The sequence below is a fragment of the Ochotona princeps genome, chromosome 18, assembly GCF_030435755.1.
Source record: "Ochotona princeps isolate mOchPri1 chromosome 18, mOchPri1.hap1, whole genome shotgun sequence".
Classification (NCBI taxonomy): Eukaryota; Metazoa; Chordata; class Mammalia; order Lagomorpha; family Ochotonidae; genus Ochotona; species Ochotona princeps.
The window spans coordinates 28,993,143-29,017,981 of NC_080849.1; the positions used below are offsets into that span (position 1 = coordinate 28,993,143).

A 24,839-nucleotide genomic window follows, 5' to 3' on the forward strand; every position below is an offset into this window, starting at 1 on the left:
TTTAAGATATCACTCCATTTTTACCTCTGGCTTCCATGGTTGCTATTGAAGGATGGTTTCCATTCTTGCTGCTGCTGCCTTTCACAAAGGCAGCTGCAGCTGTTTCAAAGATTTTTATCGCATTAGTGATTTCAGCAGTTGGCCTATCATACAGGTCTCTTAGTATTGATTCTGCTTGGATTTGCTAAGTTTCTGGTATCTACAATCAGTTTAGGGAAATTCTCAGCCATTGGATCCTGGAATATAGTTTCTTATTTATCATCTTTTTTTAAAGATTTATTTATTTTTTATTGCAACGGCAGATATACAGAGAAGAGGAAAGACAGAGATCTTCCATCCAATGATTCACTCTCCAAGTGACTGCAACAGCTGGTGCTGTGCCAATCCAAAGCCAGGAGCCAGGAACCTCCTCCAGATCTCCCACGCAGGTGCAGGGTCCCAAGGCTTTGGGCCATCCTCGACTGCTTTCCCAGGCCACAAGCAGGGAGCTGGATGGGAAGCTGAGCTGCCAGGATTAGAACCAGTGCCCATGTGGGATCCCAGCATGTTCAAGGCGAGGACTTTAGCTGGTAGGCCATCACGCCGGGCCCTATCATCTTTTTCTGGTATTCAAGTGACACATATTTGATCATCTGTCTTGGATTTTGTCCCATTCTTCTTTTTTCTCATGTTTTAGTTTGTACATGTTCTCATAACCTAACAGAATTTACTGGTCTTTTTTTTTGCTAGGACTAATTTTCTATTAGACTCATGCATTGGGTTCCTTATCTCACATAAGGAACTGTAAGGATGCCAATTTGGCTGTTTTCTATAGCTTCCAGTTCCCACTTGAAATTACCTTTTATCAATTATACTAGTTCGCTTTTTAAAAACCTTTTTTAATTTAGCACAAATCCTTTACTGCACAATTGCACACAGGGAACCAGCTGTTTTTATCTTCTTTTTCTCTTAACTGTCAGTCAGGCTTCCATATTCTTCCCTTGGATAATTTTGACTATGCATTGAACTTTGTAAAGAAAGAACACAGAGTATGAGGTCAGTATTGTTTCCTCCAGAGAATCTCCTAATTGTCCACTGTTAATGGTTATCACAGACAAGTACAGTGAGCTGGGATGAGACCAGATAACAGTTGTGGTGAGGAACCAGACCTCTTGGGACTGGCACTGTGGCAATATCAGTTAGGCCTACCACCTGCAACACAGGAATCGCATTTGGGCATGCTGCTTCATGTTCCCAAAGCTCCTATTCCACACCAGCATCATGCTAGTTCACCTGGGAAGGTAGCACATGATGGGCCAGGCACTCGGGCCCCTGCCATCCATGTGAAAGACCTGGAGAGAGTTCCTGGATACCTGCTTTGGTTTGGCCCAGTCCAGTAAACTAGTGAGTGAAAGACAGATCAACTCTTCTCTCATGCTCGATCTCCTGTTTGGCTCTTGCTCACTCTGCTTTTCAAATAAATAAAATTTTAAAAACATCACCCAGTCCTCTTTTTTGCTCACTCTGTTTCCCTTCCTCCCTCTTTCTCTGTAACTCTTTTAAATTCATACATATATGTGTGTGTATTTAAATGCATTTTTATGTATTTATATATTAGAAGCATATATTTTTAAAACCTTCTGATCTCTGTAGCAGTGGCTTGCCTTTCACTGTTGCTTTCCATCTGGAAGCAGACGTCTCCCCATAGTTGGGTGTGACAGCACAGAGAAACTGAATAGCTTCTTTCTCATCACTCTCCTCAGTGAAAATGAGCTTATATTATCCTAAATCCGGCAGTGATTTTTCTCACTGTCCCTTCTGTCCAGACACATATGTCTAGCTTCTGTTAAAGGAACACAACATGCTACATTATATGGCTACACTCCATCTCCCACGACAGCTCCCACTGTATGCCCGAGACCCAGAACCTGATCCAGACTGACAGCTGCAGTGCAGTCAACAGTGTACTTGACCTTTGCGGCTGCTCACACTGAACCAAACACACGAAGCCTGCATGAGTGGCTGAGTGTAGAGCGATATTCTCTTTCCAGGTTGTCATTTTCAAGGTGATCTAAATCTGGCTTTGGGGAATGCATGCAGGGGAAAGAGTGGCCCGGTGAGCTGAGCTGCATAGAGGATTATGTGGTTTCTCATGGAGAAGAGGATACGGAATCAGGAGAGAAAGACGTTCCAAGCAGAAGGGCCAGCATGAACAACGGGGGCACATCAAGTGGCACTAACATGTATAGATCAGAAAAAGTTAACCTGGAGAGACAGAATAAGAAGAAAGCATTGAGAGCATGTGTGGGCAGCATCCCAAACGCAGGGAGAGTCAGGATTCAGGGCATCAACATGGTGTCAAACTGCACCAGGAAAACACAAGTACATGTTCCCAAATGAAAAACGCATTTGAACAGTAAACTAGTGAGTGAAAGACAGATCGACTCTTCTCCCATTTATTAACTAAAACGTAAAACTTCCCTTCTAATTATAAACCAAGTCTGGAAACGTTGTCTTTACCACCTTGAAGTTTTGGTTTATTGCTTCCTCCATGGGGCATTTTTTTAAAGCCAGTGGTCAACAAGCTTTCTGAGAATAAATATTTTAGGGCCTAAAAGGCAGAAGCCGGCCATCATAGTGTAAAACCGTTGAACATGCAAATGGAATTACCAAAATGGGTCCTAATAAAACTGCTCACTGAGACAGGGAGCAGAATGAACATGGCTGGCAGGTTGCAATTGGTCACGCCTGGCTTTGCCCCTTGAGGATGCAGCCACAGAAAGAATCCCTGGGGAAGCGGTGTCTGCTTCCAAGGAGAAGCTGTGATCGTCAGTCAGGAAAAAGTGTGTGGTTCTTTCAGCACAGAAAGCCCTGAGGAGATGGCAGCTCTGAGCAGCCACTCAGGGGGCACAATAACCTGCACCCTGTAGCAGAGACCAAGGTCTCCAGCAGGTGGCCAAATTGAAAAGATGACCCCACCCGACCAGGAGTTACCTCTGCTGGCGCGGCTGCGGGTGCGGATGCCCAGCACCGGTGTGGCGTCCTCCACAGCAGGAGAAGAGGCCTTCAGCACAGCCTTCATGTTCTCATGCTCAGCGGCGTCCTCGGCGTAGCTTAGACCCTGTGGCTGGCTCGGGGGTGCCGGGGAAGTGCCTGAGAACTTGCCAGACTGCAAAACCAAAGGCAAGTTAGGAGATGAGGGACCCTTCCTAAAAGGCCAACTCAGGATTATGACGGTTTTGTTGAAGGAAGACCTTCTTTTCTGTTTTTGCAAGCATGTTGCAGGTGCATGAGTTAACCACAGCCACGGAGGTTGCCAACCCATGAGAAAGCATCTATCCCTACAGAAAGATCTGCCACCAGACAGCCAATCCCTGGGTTCCAGGAGGTATCACTCATCCGTACACTGGAGGTGCCTGTTAGTGGTAACTGGCATCCACTCTGGCAGAAGCTAAAAAAAACAAAAACAAAAAACAAAACAAAACCGAATTTGTTTCCAACACCAAATCCCTGAGAAAAACACTGAAATGTGCTTTGTTATTCAAATGCGCTGAGTTTTATTTGCTGCATCCAGTGCTTAAAAGCAGTTCCAGTTCTCATAAACATCACAATGATGGAACTGTGTAAGTGGGGTTCAGTCACAAAATCATACAGCATGAAGAGTTGGTGGGGTAGCAACTGTGATGCAGCCAGCTAAGCCACCACTGGTAATGTTCACACCCCCTATCAGAAATGGCTTTTTAAAAAAAGATTTATTTATTTTTACTTGAAAGGCAGATTTACTAAGAGAAGTAGGGATAGATAGAGATCTTCAATCCACTGGTACACTTCCCAAATAGACAAAGCAGCCAGACCTGAGCCAATTCGAAGCCAGAAGCCTCTTCTGGGTCTCCCACATGGGTACAGATTTCCAAGGACTTGGGCCATGCTTCATTCCCTTCCCTGGCCATAAACAGGAAGCTGCATAGGAAATGCAGCAGCCAGGACTAGAATTGGTGCCCATATGAGCTATCCAACACTATAAGACAGAAGATTAACCTGTTGAAGCAGCACACTAGCCCCTAGAGAATTAGGTAAGTCCAGGCTGCTCCTCCTATGATCCACCTCCCTGCAATGCTCCTGGAAAAGCAATGGAGGATTGTCCATGTGCATGGGGCCATGTAGGAGACAGAGAGTGAGTTCCAAACTCCTAGCTTTGACCTGATCTATTCCCAGTCAGTGTAGTCATTTGGGGAATAAACCAGCAAACAGAAGATCTCTCTCTCTCTCTCTCCCCCTCTGTCTTCCATATAAATAAATCATTTTTGCTTTGTTTTAAATAAAGAGTTGGAAAGTCTTCTAGATTTAGTCCCATTTTGTATTACAGGAAAGAAAACAGAGGCCCTTGCAATCAATTGGCTTGTCAAAGCACCTAGGGTTAGGGTCAGGATCCAGAACAGGCACAAACTCATGCGGGACCCGAACTCGGCAACACTCACTACTCAGGATCCTCTTGAGAATCTAGTTGTTATAAGCATTACAAACACCTACTACTCTCTTCTGATTGGACGAATCAGAGAGTTGCATGCTTTGCAAGGGCTATGCCAGAACACAGGCTGTAGGCAAAGCTAAACATCTGCATGGACAGCAGAAAACCAGCTCTATGGGGTCCTGGCTTCTTCTGCAATCCAGTGTCTGCCATGACATGAGAGCCCACAATTAAGCAGTGATTTATATCATCTACAGCACCTCCCTTCTCATCTTCTGGTGCCAGTCAGCCCACAAGTTGGTCTGTTTCTTGCACCTGCATCCAGGTTCAGGAGCCAGGCTTCCTCTTAGCAGTCCACACATACAGATTCAGGATGCCACAAGTGCCAATCCAGGAAATGGGCATCCGTCAGAGGCTGCCCGCTGGCTGGTGCAAGAGGCTCCAGCTTGGATTTTAGCCACTGCCTACTTCCTCTTTGGCTTGAGGACGCTGTAAGTGGTTATTCTAGAATCCAGTTCTCACATCTGAGTTTGCCAGAAAGGCTCTGACATGGCCTGGAGGAAAAATTTCTTTACATTCTTAGGCATGAGGATAGAGCCGTTAACCTGCCACTCCAGACAGTGCTCCTGATCAGCCTAGAGTCAGGGACAGCTTGGAAGATGCAGTTAATCCTTCGGTCTCCAGCACACACAGTATGACAAGAACCCCTGGCAGGTGGTTAGTGATCACACAAAATCAACCAGAAAATGTCCATGCGTGGTTTAAAGTCGGAATGGTGTGGACAGTGCATGCTGATTATGTAAGGCTAGACTACAGGACGCATGGGACGGTCAAATGTGGCATTCTTCAGGTTTACCAACAGTCATACCTCGCCTTCATCCTCGTCATCAGTCTACCCGACAGGACAGAACAGAACAGGACAGAAAAGACAGAAGTGATGCTTAGAAGGCAAAGAAGTCAGCAGTAATGGGACCATCTCATGGCTCACAGCAAACCCCATGAGCAGCCATCCTCTGGAATGGGGAGTTGCCAGGCCCCACCCTCTGTCCTGTCTGGGCACCCCCATTGCTAAGCTCCAGGACCAGTCTTGGCCAGAGTCAGGAGGAACCTGCATGATTCAGACTCCTGCCCTGGGATGCCACTGAAGTCCACCATCACATCACTGGCTGCCTGGACACCATCAGCTTCCCAGCTCCATGTCCTGATGCGAGGCAAGCCATATCCTGTTGAACCCACCAGCGTCTACAAGTCCATCAGCGCCTCAGCAAGCTGACCAGCCTCAATTTATCTGGCTCTACCCATCTGCAGCCATCTCCCTCTTACCTCAAATGTTGGGCCATCCATCCCTGTCCTGGTCTCTAAGCCTGGGTCACAGTCACCCCTTCTGTGTTCAGGCTAGAGGACAAGTGCGATGATTACAGGAACTGAGTGTTTCCTGACACATTTCCCTAGAGACAGATGAAGTCTCTGAAATCTCCTGTCCCTCCTGGTGGCCATCTGGGTGTCCTGTATGCTTCCTGACTTTTTCACTAGACAATTTTCTTCACATGCTTTTAAACTCAGTCCAAACTGAGTGGGAACAACTCATGGCCGGCGTTTAACTTCAAATGAAACCCACCTTCTGTTTAGCTGTTTCCATGGTGGTGACAAGGCCAGAGCAGCAAATCAGACATAAGCTTTCAGAGAAACAACTAAAAAAATTTTGGAAGCAAAAATGACAAGATACTTCTGGTTTGTCACCCTGCACACTGCCCTACCCCACTAGAAATCTAGCTGTGCTCTACCCCCGTTCACAGTATTTAATGAAGATGGGTGGCTCTGTCCTTAGCTGTCAGCCCACAGGCAAGGTGCTGAACATACAAACCCTATAGCCCTCTCAGCATCCATTAATTCTCTTTTTGTACAAGAGGAACCTGGGGCTGAGCAAGGGGGAGGGTCTCAGCCGGGGGAGTGACTGCCCCCCACCTGGCACATCTCCTACACCCCAGTGCTAAATCCTTGGGCTTACACATCCAGGCACTCACACTCCTTGTAGAACACTGGGTTAGTAGGAAGGACCACAACTGCCTGTGTGGTCCTCTCTAAGCCACCACTTATTCTAGAACCAGCTCTGGGTGAGGCCTTAGTTTCTTCCTGACCCTTGGCCGGGAAGACATAAAGAAGTCCTGGCCAAGGAAAGGACATCTGGGAGCTACTCCAAGGCCAACTCCATCAACACAGATCTGTAGGGCTTACCCTACGACTGTTTGTCTGTTTAACTGCTACCACTGGCATGCTCATCTTCTTCAACATCTAAATTTAAAATGCCTTACTAACTATAAGCCATCTTTCCGAAACTTTCCAGTTCCAACATTCAAGTATTCATAACTCACCATCTTTTGTCTGTTTCTGGTATTAGTTGCTTAAGTTGGGTATCCATCACTTTCTAACCAGAGGTGGTATCGCTGGAGGAGAAGCTTTTCTTTCTTTGGACAATTATCTCTGTTATCTGTGAGAGGTGGTTTTCGGGAGCTTGCACAAGTTACCCAAATCCAGGAATGCCTCAGGGTCTTACATGAATGGCATAATCCTACATAGAAACTACATATGTGCTCGCACGTACATTAATCACCGTGAGGTTAATTATAACACCAAATATTTAAATGCTATATACACAGCTATGGTGCTGCCTTATTGAGGGAATGCCAAGGAATAAAGTCTGGAGAGGTTCAGCACACGTGTATTCTTTCAAACACTGTTGATCTGTGGTGGAATCCACAAATATGGAACCCACAGATACATAGGGACAACTGCACTCACTTCTGCCGTGGTGTACGCAAGGAGCATTTACAATGTAATTAATGAATTAAAAATAATAAATAAATTAAAAAAAAAAACATTTGGGGAGCAAGGGCCCGGCACCATGGCCTAGCAGCTAAAGTCCTCGCCTTGAAAGCCCCGGGATCCCATATAGGCGCCAGTTCTAATCCCGGTAGCTCCACTTCCCATCCAGCTCCCTGCTTGTGGCCTGGGAAAGCAGTCGAGGACGGCCCAATGCATTGGGACCCTACACCCGCGTGGGAGACCTGGAAGAAGTTCCTGGTTCCCGGCTTCGGATTGGCATAGCACCGGCAGTTGCGGCTCACTTGGGGAGTGAACCATTGGACGGAAGATCTTCCTCTCTGTCTCTCCTCCTCTCTGTATATCTGACTTTGTAATAAAAATAAATAAATCTTAAAAAAAAAAAAAAACATTTGGGGAGCGAACCAGCAAAAAGAGGAATACCAAATGTGAAACTTACCATGTATAAAACACTGAAATAATGCTGGTTGCACTTCAACATATATTTGTAAGCCTATACAGAAATTTCTGAATCTGTACTTCCTTTCCTCTATCAAATTGCAGAAGAGTAAAAAAGAAAATTCAACTGGTAAAAACAAACAAAGGAAAGCTACAACATCCTGGCCTTCCACCAGGTGGCAGGCTTTGTACACAAATGATCCCTCTTTGACCACTGAAAAGGTGGACTGGTAGCCTGTTCTGTCCAAATTTTAATAGATAATCAAGTACCTTTTGAATCAAACCTTAGAAATATTTAACTTTGTCTATGCCTAGGAAGAGCCTAGGAGTACAGAATTTTAAAATTAGTGGGATCTGTGAAAAATAATCTCAAGAATTTAGCAAGGAATTCTGATGTGTTTTTGTAACTATAAGCACATTGGGCTTGTACTTTTCACCCTCCAGTGGGTTGCATTTCCACCAAAATAAAACTCTGGAATGAACATGGGGCCACACTGTGCCCAAGTGGATTCAATTTGTTGCTGGAGTGACTTTTCCTCCGGCAGGCTGAACATACCCCTCTTCCTGGCCTGCAGAAGAGACATCAGATGGCTCTCAGCTGTAGCTGGGCCCTTAGACACACACAGCAGCTGCAAGGAGGGCTCCTCCTGGAGAAATGGGGCCTGAACACCCTCTTGTTTCCTTGGTCCAAAACATTCCAAGGAACCAAAGGGCTGGGGTGGAGGTAGGTAGTTAAGGGGATGAATTAGTCCACAATGCTCTTCAGAACTGTGTTAAAATTACACCAACTTTGCTAGGCTCATGCATCCGGCTTCCATGTGGAGGTCAGGCCCTCCAGGAATGTTGGTTCTTAACAACAGCAGGGACCATGTGCCTTCTGTTTGGACTGCTGCAAGCACATCTGGACACAGAAAGCCAACACCCTGTGCTCCTCCCAACCAATTCTCTGCCTCCCTAACCAAACCAACTTGAAGTCCATGGAATCTTTAAGCAACCCACCCTCCCCAATGATGCCACTCCCTAGGGTTTCAGCATTCCTCATCCTATCCCCTTTGTCACCAAAATGCCATGTGCCACGCAAATACATGTGCAGATGGGAGAAGTACACAGACACCCATCCAAATGATTAAATAAACCACACTGAGGAGACCACCATTAGGCTCTAAACAAATCTGTCAGTACAGAAAGAGAAGGCTGTCCTGAGTGTGTTTAAGGAAGGCTACACAGCAAGCCAGCAGTATGCAGCTGTAGCTTAAGCTGTTGTGTGTGATGCTGGCAACCCATATTGGAACACCAGTCCAAGGTCTGGCTGATCCATTTCTGATCCAACTCTCTGTCAATGCTCCTGGGAAAACAGTGGAAGATGGCTCAAATACCTGGCCCCAGCCACCTGTGCCAGAGACCAGGACAGAGTTCCTGACTCCCGGCTTTGGCCTGCCCAGCCCCAGCTGTTGCAGCCATCTAGAAGTGAAATAACAGATGGAAGATCTCTCTTCTGTCAACCTGCCTTTCAGACACTTCTAAGAAATGTGGAGTAAAATAGAAGTCCCAGAAATTCCTCCCTTCTGCTTGAAATAGGCCTTGTCACTAACAGAAGATCAGGTAGTTTCTATCACAAAGAAGGATCTGCCCTGTTTATTGGTGTTGATTGCAGGCACCTGCCCAACTCACTTCAGCCTCTACTCACTGAGAGAGCACCAGGCGATTGCTCTGTGCACCCTGGACAGGCTTGGGAATGAGGTGGGGAGACGAAGGAATAAGCCATAAAGAGGGGAGGGACAGAAAGAGGGGAATCCCAAGGTGCGGTACGAACACTTCAGCTGAGCTCAAGTCCTCGGGACTCTCTTCCCACCTTGCTATTCAAAAGCCTGTCAGATCTTTGCCTCCAAACAATACCAGGCATTTGTCTGTTCAGATGCCCTCAGTGGGTGGTCCATGGATTAGGTGATTGGTTGCATAGCAATGTTAAAACAACTAAGATTCTGAGTCTGTCTGAAATCAACACAGGTAATTTATTGGAAGGGGCGATTCTCTCCTCTTCCAATTTTTCCCACATCATGAAAGTTGACAGGGAACTCAGCATTTATTGCTGTTCATTACTTATAAAACATAAGCTACATATAGCTACACGATCCTCCACTATCCACACACTGTGTTCACCACACAGCCTGGCCCCTCACCATTCACCCTCAGCAATCACTCACAGCCTGGGGTGGCTGGGACAGGAGGCAGAGCGCACACACACAGGCGAGACCTGGCAGCTGACCTATCAAAATGAGAGCCCTCAAGAGATGGATTTCACAAGACTTACATCGGTGATCATCTTGCCTCTCGTCTTGTTCCTCTCCCTGTGGTTGGCCCGCTTCTGTTTCTGCTGCAGAACCCTCTCCCGGGTGGTGCGGTACTCCAGCGCGAACTCACTGATGATCCTGCAGAACTTGGTAATGTTCACCTCCCGGATCGCATATGGTGGGTGCCCCATGAAGAGCAGAAAGGAGTGGAACCTGCAAGGCAATGGGGGTGCTGGAGATGACTGTGGCCTTCAGGAATGAAGGTGAGCTGTATCAAACCTTCCGGGAAGGAACCAGACAGCAGGAGCTTCAGAGGGAAGACCCTGCAGCTCACTCCTGGGGCTTCCCAGATCTTCCACAGTAAGACACAAACAGAAGTCAAGTTCAGCTCTCTGCTCTGCTGATGGAGGTCGTGAGTAGTGGTAGGATTTCACAGGATTACCTTTTCTTGATGCTTTTCTGTGTTTTCACAGTCAGCAAAAGTGAATCAGAAAAAGGAAAGAGCACATTTTGGAATGAGTAGGAATAAAGAAATGTTGCCTAGAAATTCTTCCCATGAACACTTGAATGTGAACAGGCTCTGGAAAATATGGATAGGCGATGGCTTGTAAATACAAGCTTATGAAGTTTTCTCTGAGTAAATATTTTGAAACATTTTCTTACAATAGTACATGTCATCTTGACTAGAAGATATCAAATAGAAAATATTTTGTCAACTATTTATAATTTAGGAGCTATTACATTCCATTTGTTTAAAAATTGCGTAGAAGAAATTTATGAGAAAATAAGGACCTGTATTTTAGTAATGAGGAAATAAGAAGATAACAGAAGTTTTTTTACATGGAACAAATAATATGAACTAAATGATACCCAGATTTTTGTTTCTGATCACACTGATTTGTACAATTTGGAGATGAGTTTGTTTCAGAAATGAGGGACAGTGGATTAATCCTTTTATCAAGAATAATGAAGTATTTTGCAATAAATTGGGCTTAAAATATGAAGCTCAGACACAAAGCCTCTAGAATTTGGACTAGATTCTCTTTTTAAATAAGAAGATCCAATAACAAAAATATAAGCAACCAAATGGGGAAAAATAGACATATTAGACTTTATCAAATGGTGCAAATTATTAAAAATGTGCTTCAAGGGACATTATGAAGAGTAAAAAAAAAAACAATTCAGAGAATGGGAGGAACTATTTGCAAATTCTACAGTGAGTGTATCCAGGATATAAGATTTTTACAAGGCAACATTAAAAGCGCCAATCAAAATTGGATGCGAGATAACTGACATGGGTTCTAAAAAGATATAAAACTGCCAAACAAGTACATGGTAAGACAGTCAACAGCTGTAGTCTTTCGGGGAATGCACATCTACAGCGTAAGAGACCACTTCACATCCACCGTGTGGTTGTGATCAAAAAGATCAACTGGTGCAGCACCAAGTTGCCTCCCCTAACATCTGGCACTGGCAGTTGCTCAAAAAGCTCACCAGAGAGCTACTGTACAATGACCTAGCACTTACACTCCCATAGTTTCTTCCTCCAAAATGAAAATATACACGCACACAAGATCTGCACCAACTTCATGGCAGCATTACTTATAACAACATAGAAGCAGAAAGGTTAAATGTCCTCCTGAAGATGAATGGGCAAACCAAATGTAGTACACATACCTGCCCAAGCAACCCTACTACCTCTGTAATGTCACCTCTCCAGGAATACAGACACCCTGAAGTCCAGGCTATTCTTTGAATAAACCTGCTTCAGGTCCCCTGTGTAGTATGGAGGAGTCCCCAGGGACACACAGAGGCAGAGGAGTAAACAGCCTGTAGGGTCTGGCGGAGAGGCAAGGATGTCACTACACCAGGGACCACCCTAACCTGACAAGTTACCAATACAAGCTGTTTCCAAGGCCCAGATATTTTCACTACAAGTAGCTGCATGGGTAGCTTGCTCCCGTTCTGCATTCTCTACCCAGCTGCTGCCTCCCCAGAGAAGCCTTCCCTGACCATTCTGTAAAGTAACACTTCCTTGTCACTCCGTATTCCAGCTACATTTTTACTTTTGTTTCCTGGATCTTACTGCCATCTAGCATAATATTCTTGGTATACAATGGTATATGAGAATAGCAATGGAGAGGTGATATACTATTACTTTGCCACTTATCACAGCTCAAGATATGTGGGTAGGAAGAATGAATAGCAAAATTTTCCAGCCCCCAGCTGGCTATTCCTCCTCATTCTTATTAATATCATTCACTTTCCAGATCTTCTTTCATACTTAAGCAAAACCCAGAATTCCTTACCCTCCACTTTGACAGACTTGTTTCTGGATCCAGAAAGAATCTACACTTAACATGTACACTGAAAATACAATCCAATCATGTGTTTTTCAAACAAGGAGAATAACAAGTAAAACAAATATGTCTGAAAAGATGCAGTCTTACTTTTCAAAAAAGAGAGACCTCATACCTTCCCTCAGAAGAATAAAAGGGATATGACCTGGTAGGAGCAAAATGGTGAAAGCATTTTGGTAACTAATTTGCAACTTTCAGAAGACAGGACATGCAGATCTCATGATTACAGAGGGCAGGCTCCCTTTCAAAGCACCAGAGGCACAGTCCAGGCAGCTTTAACGTGTCCTGCCATCTGCCCTTGGACTCAAGTGTGCCACTGCTGCTGAGGCATGACTCTGGACCAGCCTGGAGAGGGACGTATTCCATGGCATTGGTGTCAGCCTTGGTGTTTCCTTGAATTCCTCTGCCTCTTCCCATGTGTGTTTTCCAGCTTCCCAGGAAGCATCCTTCTCCACTCATCAGTGAATGAGTTTAGACCCACACAGAACAGCAGGATTCAATTCGCCAGAGATCCTACAAGGCAAATCCCCATGCAGTGGGGTTTTTCAAACAACTGACCTCTAAGATGCCTTCCAACCCCAAGATGCAATACACTATTATTTAAGAAAAACTAAGTATCCATGAGATACTTTTGTGCCACAGGTGCATTTGTCATATACCAAGAATGCAGGGAAACAGTTCTGTAAATTTAACCTTTGCATCTCAGTTTCCAGAACAGTTTGAACATGTCATTGTACAAAATGCATCCAGCAGCTCCTTGGTTGCTCACCTGTTAATTATCCTCCGATGGACAATCTTCAAGATGATAATCCGTTCTGCACAGTCTTTCAGGAACTCTGACATCCGCTGCTTTAGAACTGGTTTCATTTCATGTTTTGCAATTGCCTTCAGGTGATCCCATGAAGCTTTGCATCTCCTCTCCATCTGACACAAATTATCCTGAAGCTGATCAAAGTCAACCTGAAAATCAGACAGAGAGCTTTGCCAATGTGCCAAACTCAGGACGCCAACCTGAACTGGGAGATCAACACACAAGAAACATCCGAACCAAATTTACACCTTGAAACACAAACATATTTAGGGCCACAAATTATTCACATGTGAATTGCTCACTATCTTCACATGAAATTATTCAGTAATAAAACTGTTCTCCAAATGAACCCAATACACAGTCACCCAAGTCACATTTTTTCCCCCTTTGCTGTATTTGGCAAAAAACATCCTAGGAAAGTCTTTGGGAACTGTGAATGAAAACATGGCATCAAGAAACTATAGTACAAGATGAACTGAGTAGGTACCTCATAAAATTTTTCTTGTTCTTCAGGGATGTTATTTCGCTTCCTCAGAAGACACCATAGTAAAACACAAATGGCCTCTCTATGCTGGGGCCAGCTAGTGAGCAGCTGACTCCCATTCACAATGATTTTCCTTAGAATTGATATGGCACATCATTTTATGCATTCTGCCACTGGACCATTCAATCAACACTTGAAGGCAAGGGAGTATGCACTTGTCAGTCAGGTACTAAAAATATAAAAATACCGAGAATACCAAAAACACCAAAACAAATGCTGAATGAGACCAAACTCTTATTCTTGGGGAGATGCATCACACAGACAGAGCGCCTCATGGACACTTCAGGATGCACAGCATCTAGCAGGTGCTCATGTGTGTTGGTGATGGTGTATGTGAGGTCTGGCTTGTCGATGTAAGCCATACAGGTAAAGAATAGATGGAAAGAAGCACCACTGTGTAGTCACTGATGTGTGAACAGTTGGTTTGGATTAAAGTGATCTGAGACAAGGATTCCTGAGGTGATGCTCTGATGGAATTGCTAGATTGAGAATTATGTGGATCAGAGTCTTTCAGTTGTAAAAAGAAAAATACCCATGAGGGCCACACTTAACACTAAGTTCTTGGGATGTGAAGGTAAAAAAAAAAATCCAAGTTCAGGGAAAGCCCTGGGGCTGGTAAGGAGGATTCATGGCATATGAGAGGAAAAGATTTTCCTAAAACCGAAGAAATTTTGGGTTCAGATAGAAAAGATTTTACTTTCTTAAGACACAATGGAGCTAAGACAAAACAAAAGTAAAAACAAACAGAAAAACAAAGGCCTACCTACGTACAGGTGACAAAGAAATACAGACTGACATTCAAGGACTGAGAAGGTCAAGGAGTGAGACTAGTGAAGGGCGCAGCTGACCTGGGACCAACAAACGGCATGCAGGAGGTGGCAAGCCAACGCAAGCGGCCCTGAATAAATGCATGAGTCTAACCATGATTCTTTGAATTTGCCCTTCAGTGCATCTGGCAGCTTCAGGATCCTCTTCAAAATAACTTCAGCCAAGCTCAAACATGCATTAAGCAGACCTATGGGGTCTGACCAGGTGACATGACACCACGCTTAAGCTCATTTTGGGGGGTTAAAAGAGTCCACAGTGACACTCCCCCCACTCCCAGAGGTGGTGGCCGAACACAGTAACTGTGCTTCCAAGAACAGTCAGATGGGGAGCCTATGACCTAGAAGTAGTGTGTCGCAGGCTCCTGGAAAGATCCAGGCACTACGAAAGCTCTAAGAGGCAAACGGGATCTAAGCGCACAATCTCCACAGGCCCTCACAGATGCTGTTAGCCAGCCTCCTTCATGGACAGAAACTGAGGCATGGAGGAGCTGGAATCACTTGTGACAGAGCCAGAGCTGGTAAGAGACAGAACTGGGATAGTAGCCCATGTTCTCTGGCTGCAGACTCTGTGATCTCAACCGTAAGATCATAAGCCTATGCCTGCTTCTGGAAGCTTCCATCACAGGGGACGATGTGGCCTGGCTTTCTGCTGAGGACTGCTCTCTTCGACCACTTTCTGTCCACCACACGAGGCTACGTCTCCTCAAGAGCATTTGGAATTTTGCAGGACAACTCAGGGAGGAGGTGGGGGCAGAGGCAGAAAGGATGTGATGGTGTGATAGGGTAGGCAGCATGCTCAAGGTCATGAGCTTGGAAGCCACCCTGCCCTCTCCCCAAGCACCACGTACGTGTTCCCTCCTGCCCACCTGTGATGCTCACCTATCATCACCTGGAACCGAGAGGGGGCGGTGTTGTATTGTGTAATCACTCCCCTCACAAGCCCCTATAAAAGCCCATGATAGTGAGGGGCTCGCTCTCCCTTGGTAGCCTGCTTCAGTAGCTCTGGTACTCCAACCCTTGGCCTCCCCAGTATCTGCTTGCTCTCAGGCTACCTGAGGACAGGTGTTCCCTGAGCATGGCCCCTACATGTCTGTATTCCTCACCCTCTGTTCATTGTTTGGGCAGGACAGCAAAGATAGCAATGCTAAGATGCTTTGTATTTCTAATTTATCTACTTTCAAGAGTTCCAGGAGAGGTGAGGCCTAATCATAATGGAATGTGGGTAGAGAAGCCAGGGAAAGGTGAATGTCTGCAGCTTTGTAAGTGTGTCCAGGCTGTTCGTTGTATGTCTCTTAGGATAACATTGCTGGAGAAGCTGGGACAGAGGTCTTCAGTTTAACAGACTTCAGGGTAATGACCATTTGTTTCTCTTGGGGTTTCAATTGTATGAATTTGTGATTTGCTATTTCTAGTGGGCCCTGTTATCTACAAGCTTGGTTAATAAATCCCAGATTTATTTACTTATAATAAATCCCAGATTTATTTATTATGATCTCACAACAGTGGGAAAAATACAGTCACATTTTTTGAAATGCTTGGGTATTCCTTGACACTTACCCTTTTTAAGAGGCAGAGCCCCAAGCCCTTCTCTTGGGTTGGGAGTCACCTTTGGCAAGTGGTGTTCAGGGAACAGGATGTGGAGAACAGATCAAAATGGAACAAGTAGTTACCTGTCCATCTCAGCTCATTCCTTCTTAGACTATATGTCAAGTCATTAAGGATACCCAAGGAACCAGGGGTGAAGCCCAAGTGGGAAGCAACCAGGGCCTGCCTCTACCATCCAACAAATGTATTTAAATCAGAATGAAGTCTTACTGGAGTAGATGGTCCCTAAACTAAGAATAGTGAGAAGTGGCCAAAAACACACAGGGAGAGACAGCACCATGGAAGACACAGGCAGAAACTGGGGTGACAGCTGGGAAACAACCAGCAACTAAGACCAAGACATAGAACGAGGTCTCCTTCACAGCCCTCAGAAGCAGCCTACCCTGCTGACACGTCTCACATCATGGGCTCTCAAACCATAAACCAACCTGCTTCTGTGGTTCTAAGCTCAGCTGGGAGTTCTCCTTTGCAGCACTCTGGGACACTATTGCATGGTCTGTAGATGACTTGTTCCCCAGTGGCAGATAACTGCCACAAACAGCAGAAATATCACCCTCTAGGACCAGAGTGTCAAGGTTAGTGACCCCTTCTCACTAACACCCTGAAATCCGAACAAACTGCTCAGTACACCGTGCAAGCCTGTGAGGTCCCACTCAATAGGAGTGGACAGAACTTGCTCATCTCAGTTGGCTCTGATGGGACATACTTTGCTGACTGATGCCATGGCAACCCAGGTTCTTAGGAGTCACAGTGATGAAGCTCAAAGGATGACAGCAGGGAATGGGAAAAAACGCAGCTGGGCTGGATTCTCCTGAAGCCGATTGTGTACTTGTCTGTATTTTAAGTGTCCCCCATCAATACCCTGAAAGGTGTGAAGGCCATGAAAAAGTGACAGATGCTCTCCTGGCTTCCTGTTACCAGTCGCAGAGGTCAGGGTCAACAGCCACCTTCACTAATGGTTCAAGTTCACGGTTTAGCATGTGCTTGTGCAGCCAACCCTTAGGTGAGGAGAAGTTATTTAGATATCAGTTAACTGCTAACTAAACATCCAGCCAGCTTTGGGGAAAGGCCTGACAGACACTAAGGAAGGCCCGTGGGGGGTGGGGGCAGGTTTGCCTAGCCACAGTCACCTTTACTATATGCAGGATCCATCCAGCTGGGAAAGGCCCAAAGTGGGTGGAAAGGCCCAAAGGCGAAGTGGGTGGTTGTGTTAACAAGGCCAAGATAAAGGTGAACCAGACAGATTGGAATATTTTGTCTCAGATTTCTTCCTGATACAACTATCTGAGTTGTGGACACACAGAGGGGCAATTTATTTGGCTCAAAACAGTGGCTGTCACTGAACAACCCAGGAGGAGCACTCATTCAAGAGTGGTCTCCATTCTAAGCATCCCTCTGTTAGCATTCTGAGTAAGTGGAGAAGTGGGGAGGGGGTGGTGAGGGGAAGGCTCAGCGCAGGTCTGTAGTCAGGCCAGCTCAACCCCACCCCTCCGCTTATGTACCTGGCAGCTGCCAACCAAGCTCCTAGCCAACAAGTCCCCAATGAGCCAGTGCAATGGGAGAAGGCAGAGAGGGGGAGCACTCATCTCCTCTCATTCCTTCTCTCCCCTTGTGTACCCTCTCCACTGTTCTCATGCTGGATTCCAGTGCACACAGCCTAGGCTGCATTTCCCAGAAGTTCCCTCACCATGGCCCAGCTGCGATGTATTTGGGATTCCTGTGGGGCCGTTCAGCCTCTGGCACTCAAAGTCATATGGTGTCTGCATAATGTGACTGTCTCCTATCTAGTAATATCACCTCTGCACTCTCTTGAAGGGTTGATGGTTTACACCATTCACAGCCCAATAAAAATGTCCTTTTTGTGTAAGCTCAGAGAAAAGGCCAAGCTATTGGGAGTCAAGCCAGGGGTTCCCTATTTCCTGGCTCCACATCCCACTGCAAGATCCTGAAACAATCTCAGGGAGAGCAACAGCCCACTAACATGCCCCCTTTGCCCACTGAAAACAAAATGTGCAATTTCAGCATTCTACAGAACACAGTCTGGAGAGCAACATTGCTTGACAGTACGTGAGGGCACATTGACCCCAGCGGTAGACTTGTCTTAAAACATTTCAGCCTGAAAGAATCATACCAAGAATAGAGATCAGAAAAAGATCTGAAATGCTCATTGGAAATGGAGGACATGTTCCTCAGAAATAATTGCTAAGGATGCATTCAGTGGCCCCAGTCCTAGTGGAGGCCAGCCCCTCAGTGTCTGTGGACATGGACCTACCTTGGCTGACCTGGTGATGGCCCCGATCTCCGAGTATAGATCAGAGCTGTCTGGGAAGTTCTCTACCACCATGGTGCACACATGGTGGAGGAGCGACTGCTTGTGCACTGTGTCTTTGACTTCTGGAACCTTCTCGAGGTAGCTTAACTCAAATGCTTTGGCCTGTGGGAGGAATAGTAAACAAAAGATGGGTAGGATGAGTTTTACCCAGGCTCTCAGACCGCTACACGTGGTTAGAATCAATGTCGGTGGTAGAAGCCTGACATTTAGTTTCTCTGTGACTGAAGCGCTCCATCCTCCTGAGCTGGTCCCTCCCTCAAGAACCATGAACCACACCCAGAATCCATCCTCAATGAGGGTGTTATGAGGCTGGGTCCCAAGCTGTGTATGTCCACAGCTTTCTCCTACCTTTACCCCACTCCTTGTATCTACTTCCTGACCAAAGCCAAATAAACAATAAATTTATTTTTCATTATCAGAACACATGTGAGCACAGATATTTGTGTGAAAATGCCTATGGAAAGAAAAAAAAAAAAACTGAAGTAAGTGAAAATTCTTCAGTGCCACTACTGAAAGTAGCCACACTGCACAAGGAACAGTGTGTGTTTTTCTAAGATTCCTTACTGGTATCAAGATGTGGGTTCAAATAAAGAGGTCTTAATATGTTAAGGACAAACAACTTCTGGATTTTCAACAAGACACAAGAATTATTTGGGCCACTGTGCTTTGTGGGACTCAGGAATAAGCTCCATCAGGAAACAATGGGCAAAGATCTTGTGACAAAAGAAGCTGGAAGTCTGAAAGGGGGAAGACTTACATTAGTTCCATTTAGAAAGTTCCCAATGGCCAGCAGAGTAGACAGGATGAAGCCCAAAGTTTTATTATTTTCCAACTGGTCTATGCCTTCCTTCAGGTCCAAAAGTGGTTCTGCTACTTCCTTTCAGTTAAAAAAAAAAAGAGAGAGAGAAAGAGAAAGAATGTACAGTTTGGCTTTACGCGGTTATTTGTGTAAAATGCAAGGGAATACTAAGCAGAGTTCTCACCAGCATAAAACAATCCCAGGTGGACCGGCACATTTAGCTAGGTATAAAAAAGAGCCTAAAGGTGGCAGGGAGAGCTAACTTCCTGTCTTCACGGACAAAGCCAATGGGAGCTTGTGCTGGTGTGACAGACACTGTCTTCCCCCTTTCCTACTTGGGGTCCCAGGCCAAGGAGGAGGCTCTCCTCCTCTCCATATTCCAGTGGTATCCAGAGCTCAGCTTCCTGTTCGGCTTTTCTTCTTCCCTGTAAGTGACACTGGAAATGATGGCCTCATTTCTGGGAACCACCCAAGTCTCTAGATCTCCCTTCTGGGCATTCCGTGGTTGGTTACCTCCTAGCCTGGGCTACTCACTAGATCAATACCCTCTTCCTTGCTGAGCACATACCTTCTCTGTGGTCTCGTAGTCCATTTTGAATGCCCAGAGGTGGAGCCGAGCAGAGAGCTCACTGATGGAAGACAGTGTGAGGAGGAACTGCTCGGCACTGCCCAGTGGCACTTCAGGATTGGCCAGTTGAGCTTCCTGAATCTTCTGCTTCTCCTCTTCAGTGGGAATCATGGTTAGAATTTTCTGGAAAAAAGAGATGCTACAGTATAATCTTTCTTACGTGGATGCTACCTAACTCCTTTATGTTTTTAAATATGTATAAAAATTTCTATTTGTGGGCCCGGCACAGTGGCCTAGCAGCTAAAGTTCTCGCCTTGAACACGCCTGGATCCCATATGGGTGCTGGATCTAATCCCAGCTGCCCCATTTCCCATCCAGCTCCCTGCTGTGGCCTAAGAAAGCAGTCCAGGATGATCCAAAGCCTTGGGACCCTGCACCCGTGTGGGAGACCTGGAGGAAGTTCCTGGCTCCTGGCTTCAGATCGGTACAGCACTAGCCATTATGGTCACTTGGCGAGTGAATTATCAGATGGAAGATCTTTCTCTCTATCTCTCCTCCTCTCAGTATATCTGCCTTTGCAATAAAAAATAAATAAATCTTTAAAAAATTTCTATTTGTATTATGGGAGAGTGATTCTGTTGTTTGCATTTTATTATAATGCATATTTGATACTGTATGAGAAATACACTGTAAGCAATGAGCCCCAAATGTTCTGAATCTTGCACATGAAGGGGATTCTAGGCAAAAGAGGGGGATGAGGGGTGAGAAAAAGTAAAAGAGAGAAGATGGACAAATAACTTCCTATGTGTTAGGAGTCTTGAGTAAAACATGTTATGAACACATGCTTTGCAGCATATGTCACTGATTTCAGAATTTATAAAAGTGAACCATCTTCAAAAACTCAGCAGTTTCATTTAACTATTTCAAAACACACATACCTCATAACATTTTAAATAAAATCACATATATATCTGATTGAGGAAAAGGAATAATGGCATTATTATACAGATTATCACCTGCAGAATAACCAAAGAAAAGGACTTTTTTTGCTTTTATGTAGGTCTGGTAAAAAATTAATTGTGGAAAGCAAAGGAAACAAAAAAGTCTCAGAATGACTGATTCCTGTCAGTTCAAAATTCCATAGTGATTCCCTTTTTAAGAGGTAAAAAGTCTCACTCTGTGGTACAGCATACATAACGGCACATTCTGGTAAAGTCTCATTGAGTTTAACAAATCATTTGTTAAACTGCGAATTTAGTAGTTCTTGGTGCCTTTGGCTACTATGTTACAGAGGGCTGGCCTCTGAAGAAAGCATGGGAAGCAGCTCTGGGGACTCTGGATGGAAAAGAGTGGCAGGTGGCCTGGGGAAGATGACCAAAACTGGAAGCACAATTACTCTGGTGGTGAGTTAACCACCTTCCTTTTGGGAGTTCACTGCTTGGGCTCAAAATATCCTAAAACCTGGAAGAGGGCATAAGATGCAGGAAGGGAGAGCTCCAGGGAGCCCTGAAGTGCTCCCGTGGGTGGGAGAGGCTGCAGAGGCAGGAGATGAGAACATGAAAGGCTCAGAGAGGGAACCTTCCCCTCCACTGGTACAGGAGGTTCTACAAGAGTAGGGCAAGTCCCCCAGTTTTTATTCTCCATCTTCCTTTAGCTTGGCCTTGCACTGGGTACAATCACAAAGGGTAAGTGGGAAAGTGAAGTTACCAAAGCGACAGATTTCAGCTGCCAGACAGAAAGGAGAGCCCCAGGAAAGTGGGGAGTGCCAGGAGGTCACAGCAGAGGGCAGCCTGGCCAAGCAGATATGTGATGTTGTTTAAGTACTTCTGAGCTCCCACCCCTCAACTATTCATGTGTGAACCTGGCCCTCAAAGGCATATCAAAGACCTCGAGAGCTGACTGAAGGTAGTTTCCGAACTCTTTGAAAACTGAGCCAACACTGGAAGCAAAAGGCAGAATTTGTGCTATGAACTCAAACAAGCGAAGGAAAACCCCCCACCTTTTATCAGGAGATCAGAGTATCCTGATAAAGACAGAACAAGAAAAGTACAAACCAATACCACTGATGAACACAGAAGTAAAAGTCCTTAGCAAAATACAGCAGTGAGAACAGAGATTGCAGAGAGCCCGACATCAGACACTTGGGTGTGGGATCAGGGCATTCTAGGCAACATCTTCATTGCTGCACTAAATTCCTGCTCCAGGAACTAAGATGTTTTTGTTTTTGTTTTTTGTTTTTTTAATGCTACTTATGCTGAAATGCACAGGTTTCAGATCTAACAGATCATGCGTAAGATCTATATGTTGGAAACTAGAAAATGCCAATACAAGTAAACAAATAAGATTGAAATAAAGAGAGAGACATGGTATGCTCATAAATTGAAAGACATGATACAGTCATTGGTAATTTTTATTTTCCCCAAATTGGCACACAGACTTAATCTCAGTTCCAAACAAAATACCAACATGACTTTTGTTGCATAAACAAGATGAATTTCAAGCTACGGCAAGGAGTTGGCACTCTGGTCAAGCCAGTGCTTACACCCCAGAACCCTAGACTGGAGTGCCAGTGTCAATCCTGGATACTCTGTTTACCATCCAGTTTCCTGCTATTGAGTCTAAGAAAACTTGGGCCCCTGCCACCCTTGTGGGAACCCTGGATTGAATTCCTGCCTTCTGGCTGCCCTTTAGCCCATTCTTGGCTGCTCTGACCGTTTGGGGAATGAAGCAGTGGATGGAAATCTTTCTGTCTTTGTGTTTTCTCTCTCTTGGTCTGTCATTCTGAATTTTAACTGAATGAATGAATGAATCTTTTAAAAATAGATAAAAGTTACAGAGAACTAGTACAATCCCCAAACATTGAGAACAGACATTTAGCCCAACAGGTAAGACACCTACATCCCACATCAGAGTGCCCGGGTTGGAAACTCAGATTCTTATCTGATTCCAATTAGCTGCCATCCATGTGGGAGACCTGGAATGCACAACAAACTCCCAGCTTTGGCCCCAGCTGTCACAGACACTGAGAATAAACCAACAGATGAAACCTCTTTTATCTGTCTCTCTGTCTGCCTTTCAAATAAAAAATAAATTAATCTAGAAAAAAAAAACAACCTTAGAGGAATCACAATGCCTTTAAGAACCATGCAGGCACAGTACTTAGGATAGGGTGGCATTGGCAAAAGGATAAACAAAGGATTACCAGGACAACATAGACTGTCTGGAAACAGAACAAACTAACATGACCCACTGGTTTGACAAACGTACAAACACGATGAAAGGACAAAGGATAATATTTTCCACAAATGGTGCTAGAACAATTGGACTCCATTTGGAAAGAAATGAACCTCACTTTATACCTTACACCTTATAAACTAAAAATGGATCACAGGCCAAAGAGTAAAGCATAATGCTATTTAGAAATTTATTTGTTTGAAAGAGTTATAGGGAGAGAGGGAAAGAGACGAGAGATCTTTAATACGTTGGTTAACTCCCAAATGGCCACAATAGCCAGGGCTGGGCCAGGGCAAAGGTAGGAGCCAGGGGCTTCCATCCGGGTCTCCCATGTGAGTACAGGGCCCAAGGACTTTGGTATTTTTCATTGGCTCATTAGGGGGCTGGATTGGAAGTGGGGCAGCTGGGACTTTAACTGCATCCACTTGGGTACTGGCATTACAGGTGGTAGTTTAATCTGGTACACCACAGTGCCAACCTCCTTCCCTTAAACAATGAAACAAAGCAAAACAAACAAACAAAAACCCTACTGAGACCATCCAAGCCCACTAAAATCTTGGTCACACTTTCAAGTGGGTCGTGCAAGAATTGCCCAGCCATTTCCTAACTGGTTGAGAGACCACTGGTAGGGACTATCTTCCCCACAGGTTCTCAAACAGACAGGAGGGGTCACAGACCACTCAAAATCCCAAGACCCTTCCAAAAACCTTTAGTGTCTTCCTCTCTCCTTTCTAGAGGCACCTCATCTCCCAGCTCTCTCCTGGGAGGTGCCTTCCCCTTCTCTCTTCTTTCCACATTCTCCCGTTCACTTCACAAATAAAACTTCTCTGTCTGCAAGTTACTCCTGGCTTTTATTTTTATATTAAGCAGAGGGAAGAACCCATTGAGCTTTGCTGGTAATGCTTACTATAATAACATTTATAAGGAAACATAAGAGAAAATATTTGTGGGGTCAGTGTTGTGGCATAAGTAGGTAAAACTGCTAGCTGCATGGCCACCATCCCATATGGGTGGTGGTTTGTGTCCTGGGTGCTCCACTTCCAATTCAACTCTCTACTAATGTCCTAGGAAAAGCAGGAACAGATGGCCCAACTGTTTGGGCTCCTCTCATCCAAGCAGACGGCCGGGGTGATGTTCCTGGCTTTGACCTGGCCCAGGACTGGCAACTGAAACTATCTGGGGAGTGAACCAGTGGATGGAAGATGTCTTTGTCTCTGCCTCTTTCTAACTCTGACTTTCAAAGTAAACAAACCTTTTAAAAATGAGCATTTTTGCATTGTGAAAGATATCATTAGGAGAACAAAATGACAAACTATAGATCTCAACAGGTAAAATGTAGTTACCCTTTGTTCCTACAATTCAATTCCTGGGTATTTATCCCAGAAAAGAAAAATGTATATTCATGCAAAAGAAAAAAAAAAAACCCTTAGTATATGTATGTTTTAGTCCACCATTTGGTAGTTTGAAATTAGGTTATTCCCTGAGTTAGGTAACCCAGAACTGCCAAAAGATGGACCACAATAAATCTTCAATGGATGAAGAGATGAACAACATTGGCATGTCCCTGCAGTAGAATAGCACTCAGCAACAAAGGGGCAAACCTAGACATACCTAACTGTGTGGGTGAATTTGAAAGGCATAATTCTGGGAGAAAGCAGGTGCTCTCAGAGGCTATACACATCACACACACACACACACACACACACACTGACACAAACACACTCACTCACCCTTTCCATCCT

General features: G+C 45.1%; 1 protein-coding gene across 3 annotated transcripts in view; it reads right to left on the bottom strand.

Moving 5' to 3' along the window:
* Nucleotides 1-24,839, bottom strand: part of FHOD3 (formin homology 2 domain containing 3) — a 434,575-nt gene that overhangs the window by 12,779 nt on the left and 396,957 nt on the right. For 2 of the 3 annotated variants that reach the window (XM_058676901.1, XM_058676900.1), the window contains 7 exons: nt 19,864-20,046; nt 19,254-19,373; nt 18,437-18,598; nt 13,147-13,337; nt 10,038-10,230; nt 5,316-5,339; nt 2,974-3,148 (listed from right to left, as the gene is read on the bottom strand). In XM_058676901.1, the coding sequence (XP_058532884.1) occupies nt 2,974-3,148; nt 5,316-5,339; nt 10,038-10,230; nt 13,147-13,337; nt 18,437-18,598; nt 19,254-19,373; nt 19,864-20,046 (1,048 nt within the window). The remainder of the gene's footprint in view (nt 1-2,973; nt 3,149-5,315; nt 5,340-10,037; nt 10,231-13,146; nt 13,338-18,436; nt 18,599-19,253; nt 19,374-19,863; nt 20,047-24,839) is intronic. The other variant, XM_058676902.1, reaches the window with a different exon arrangement.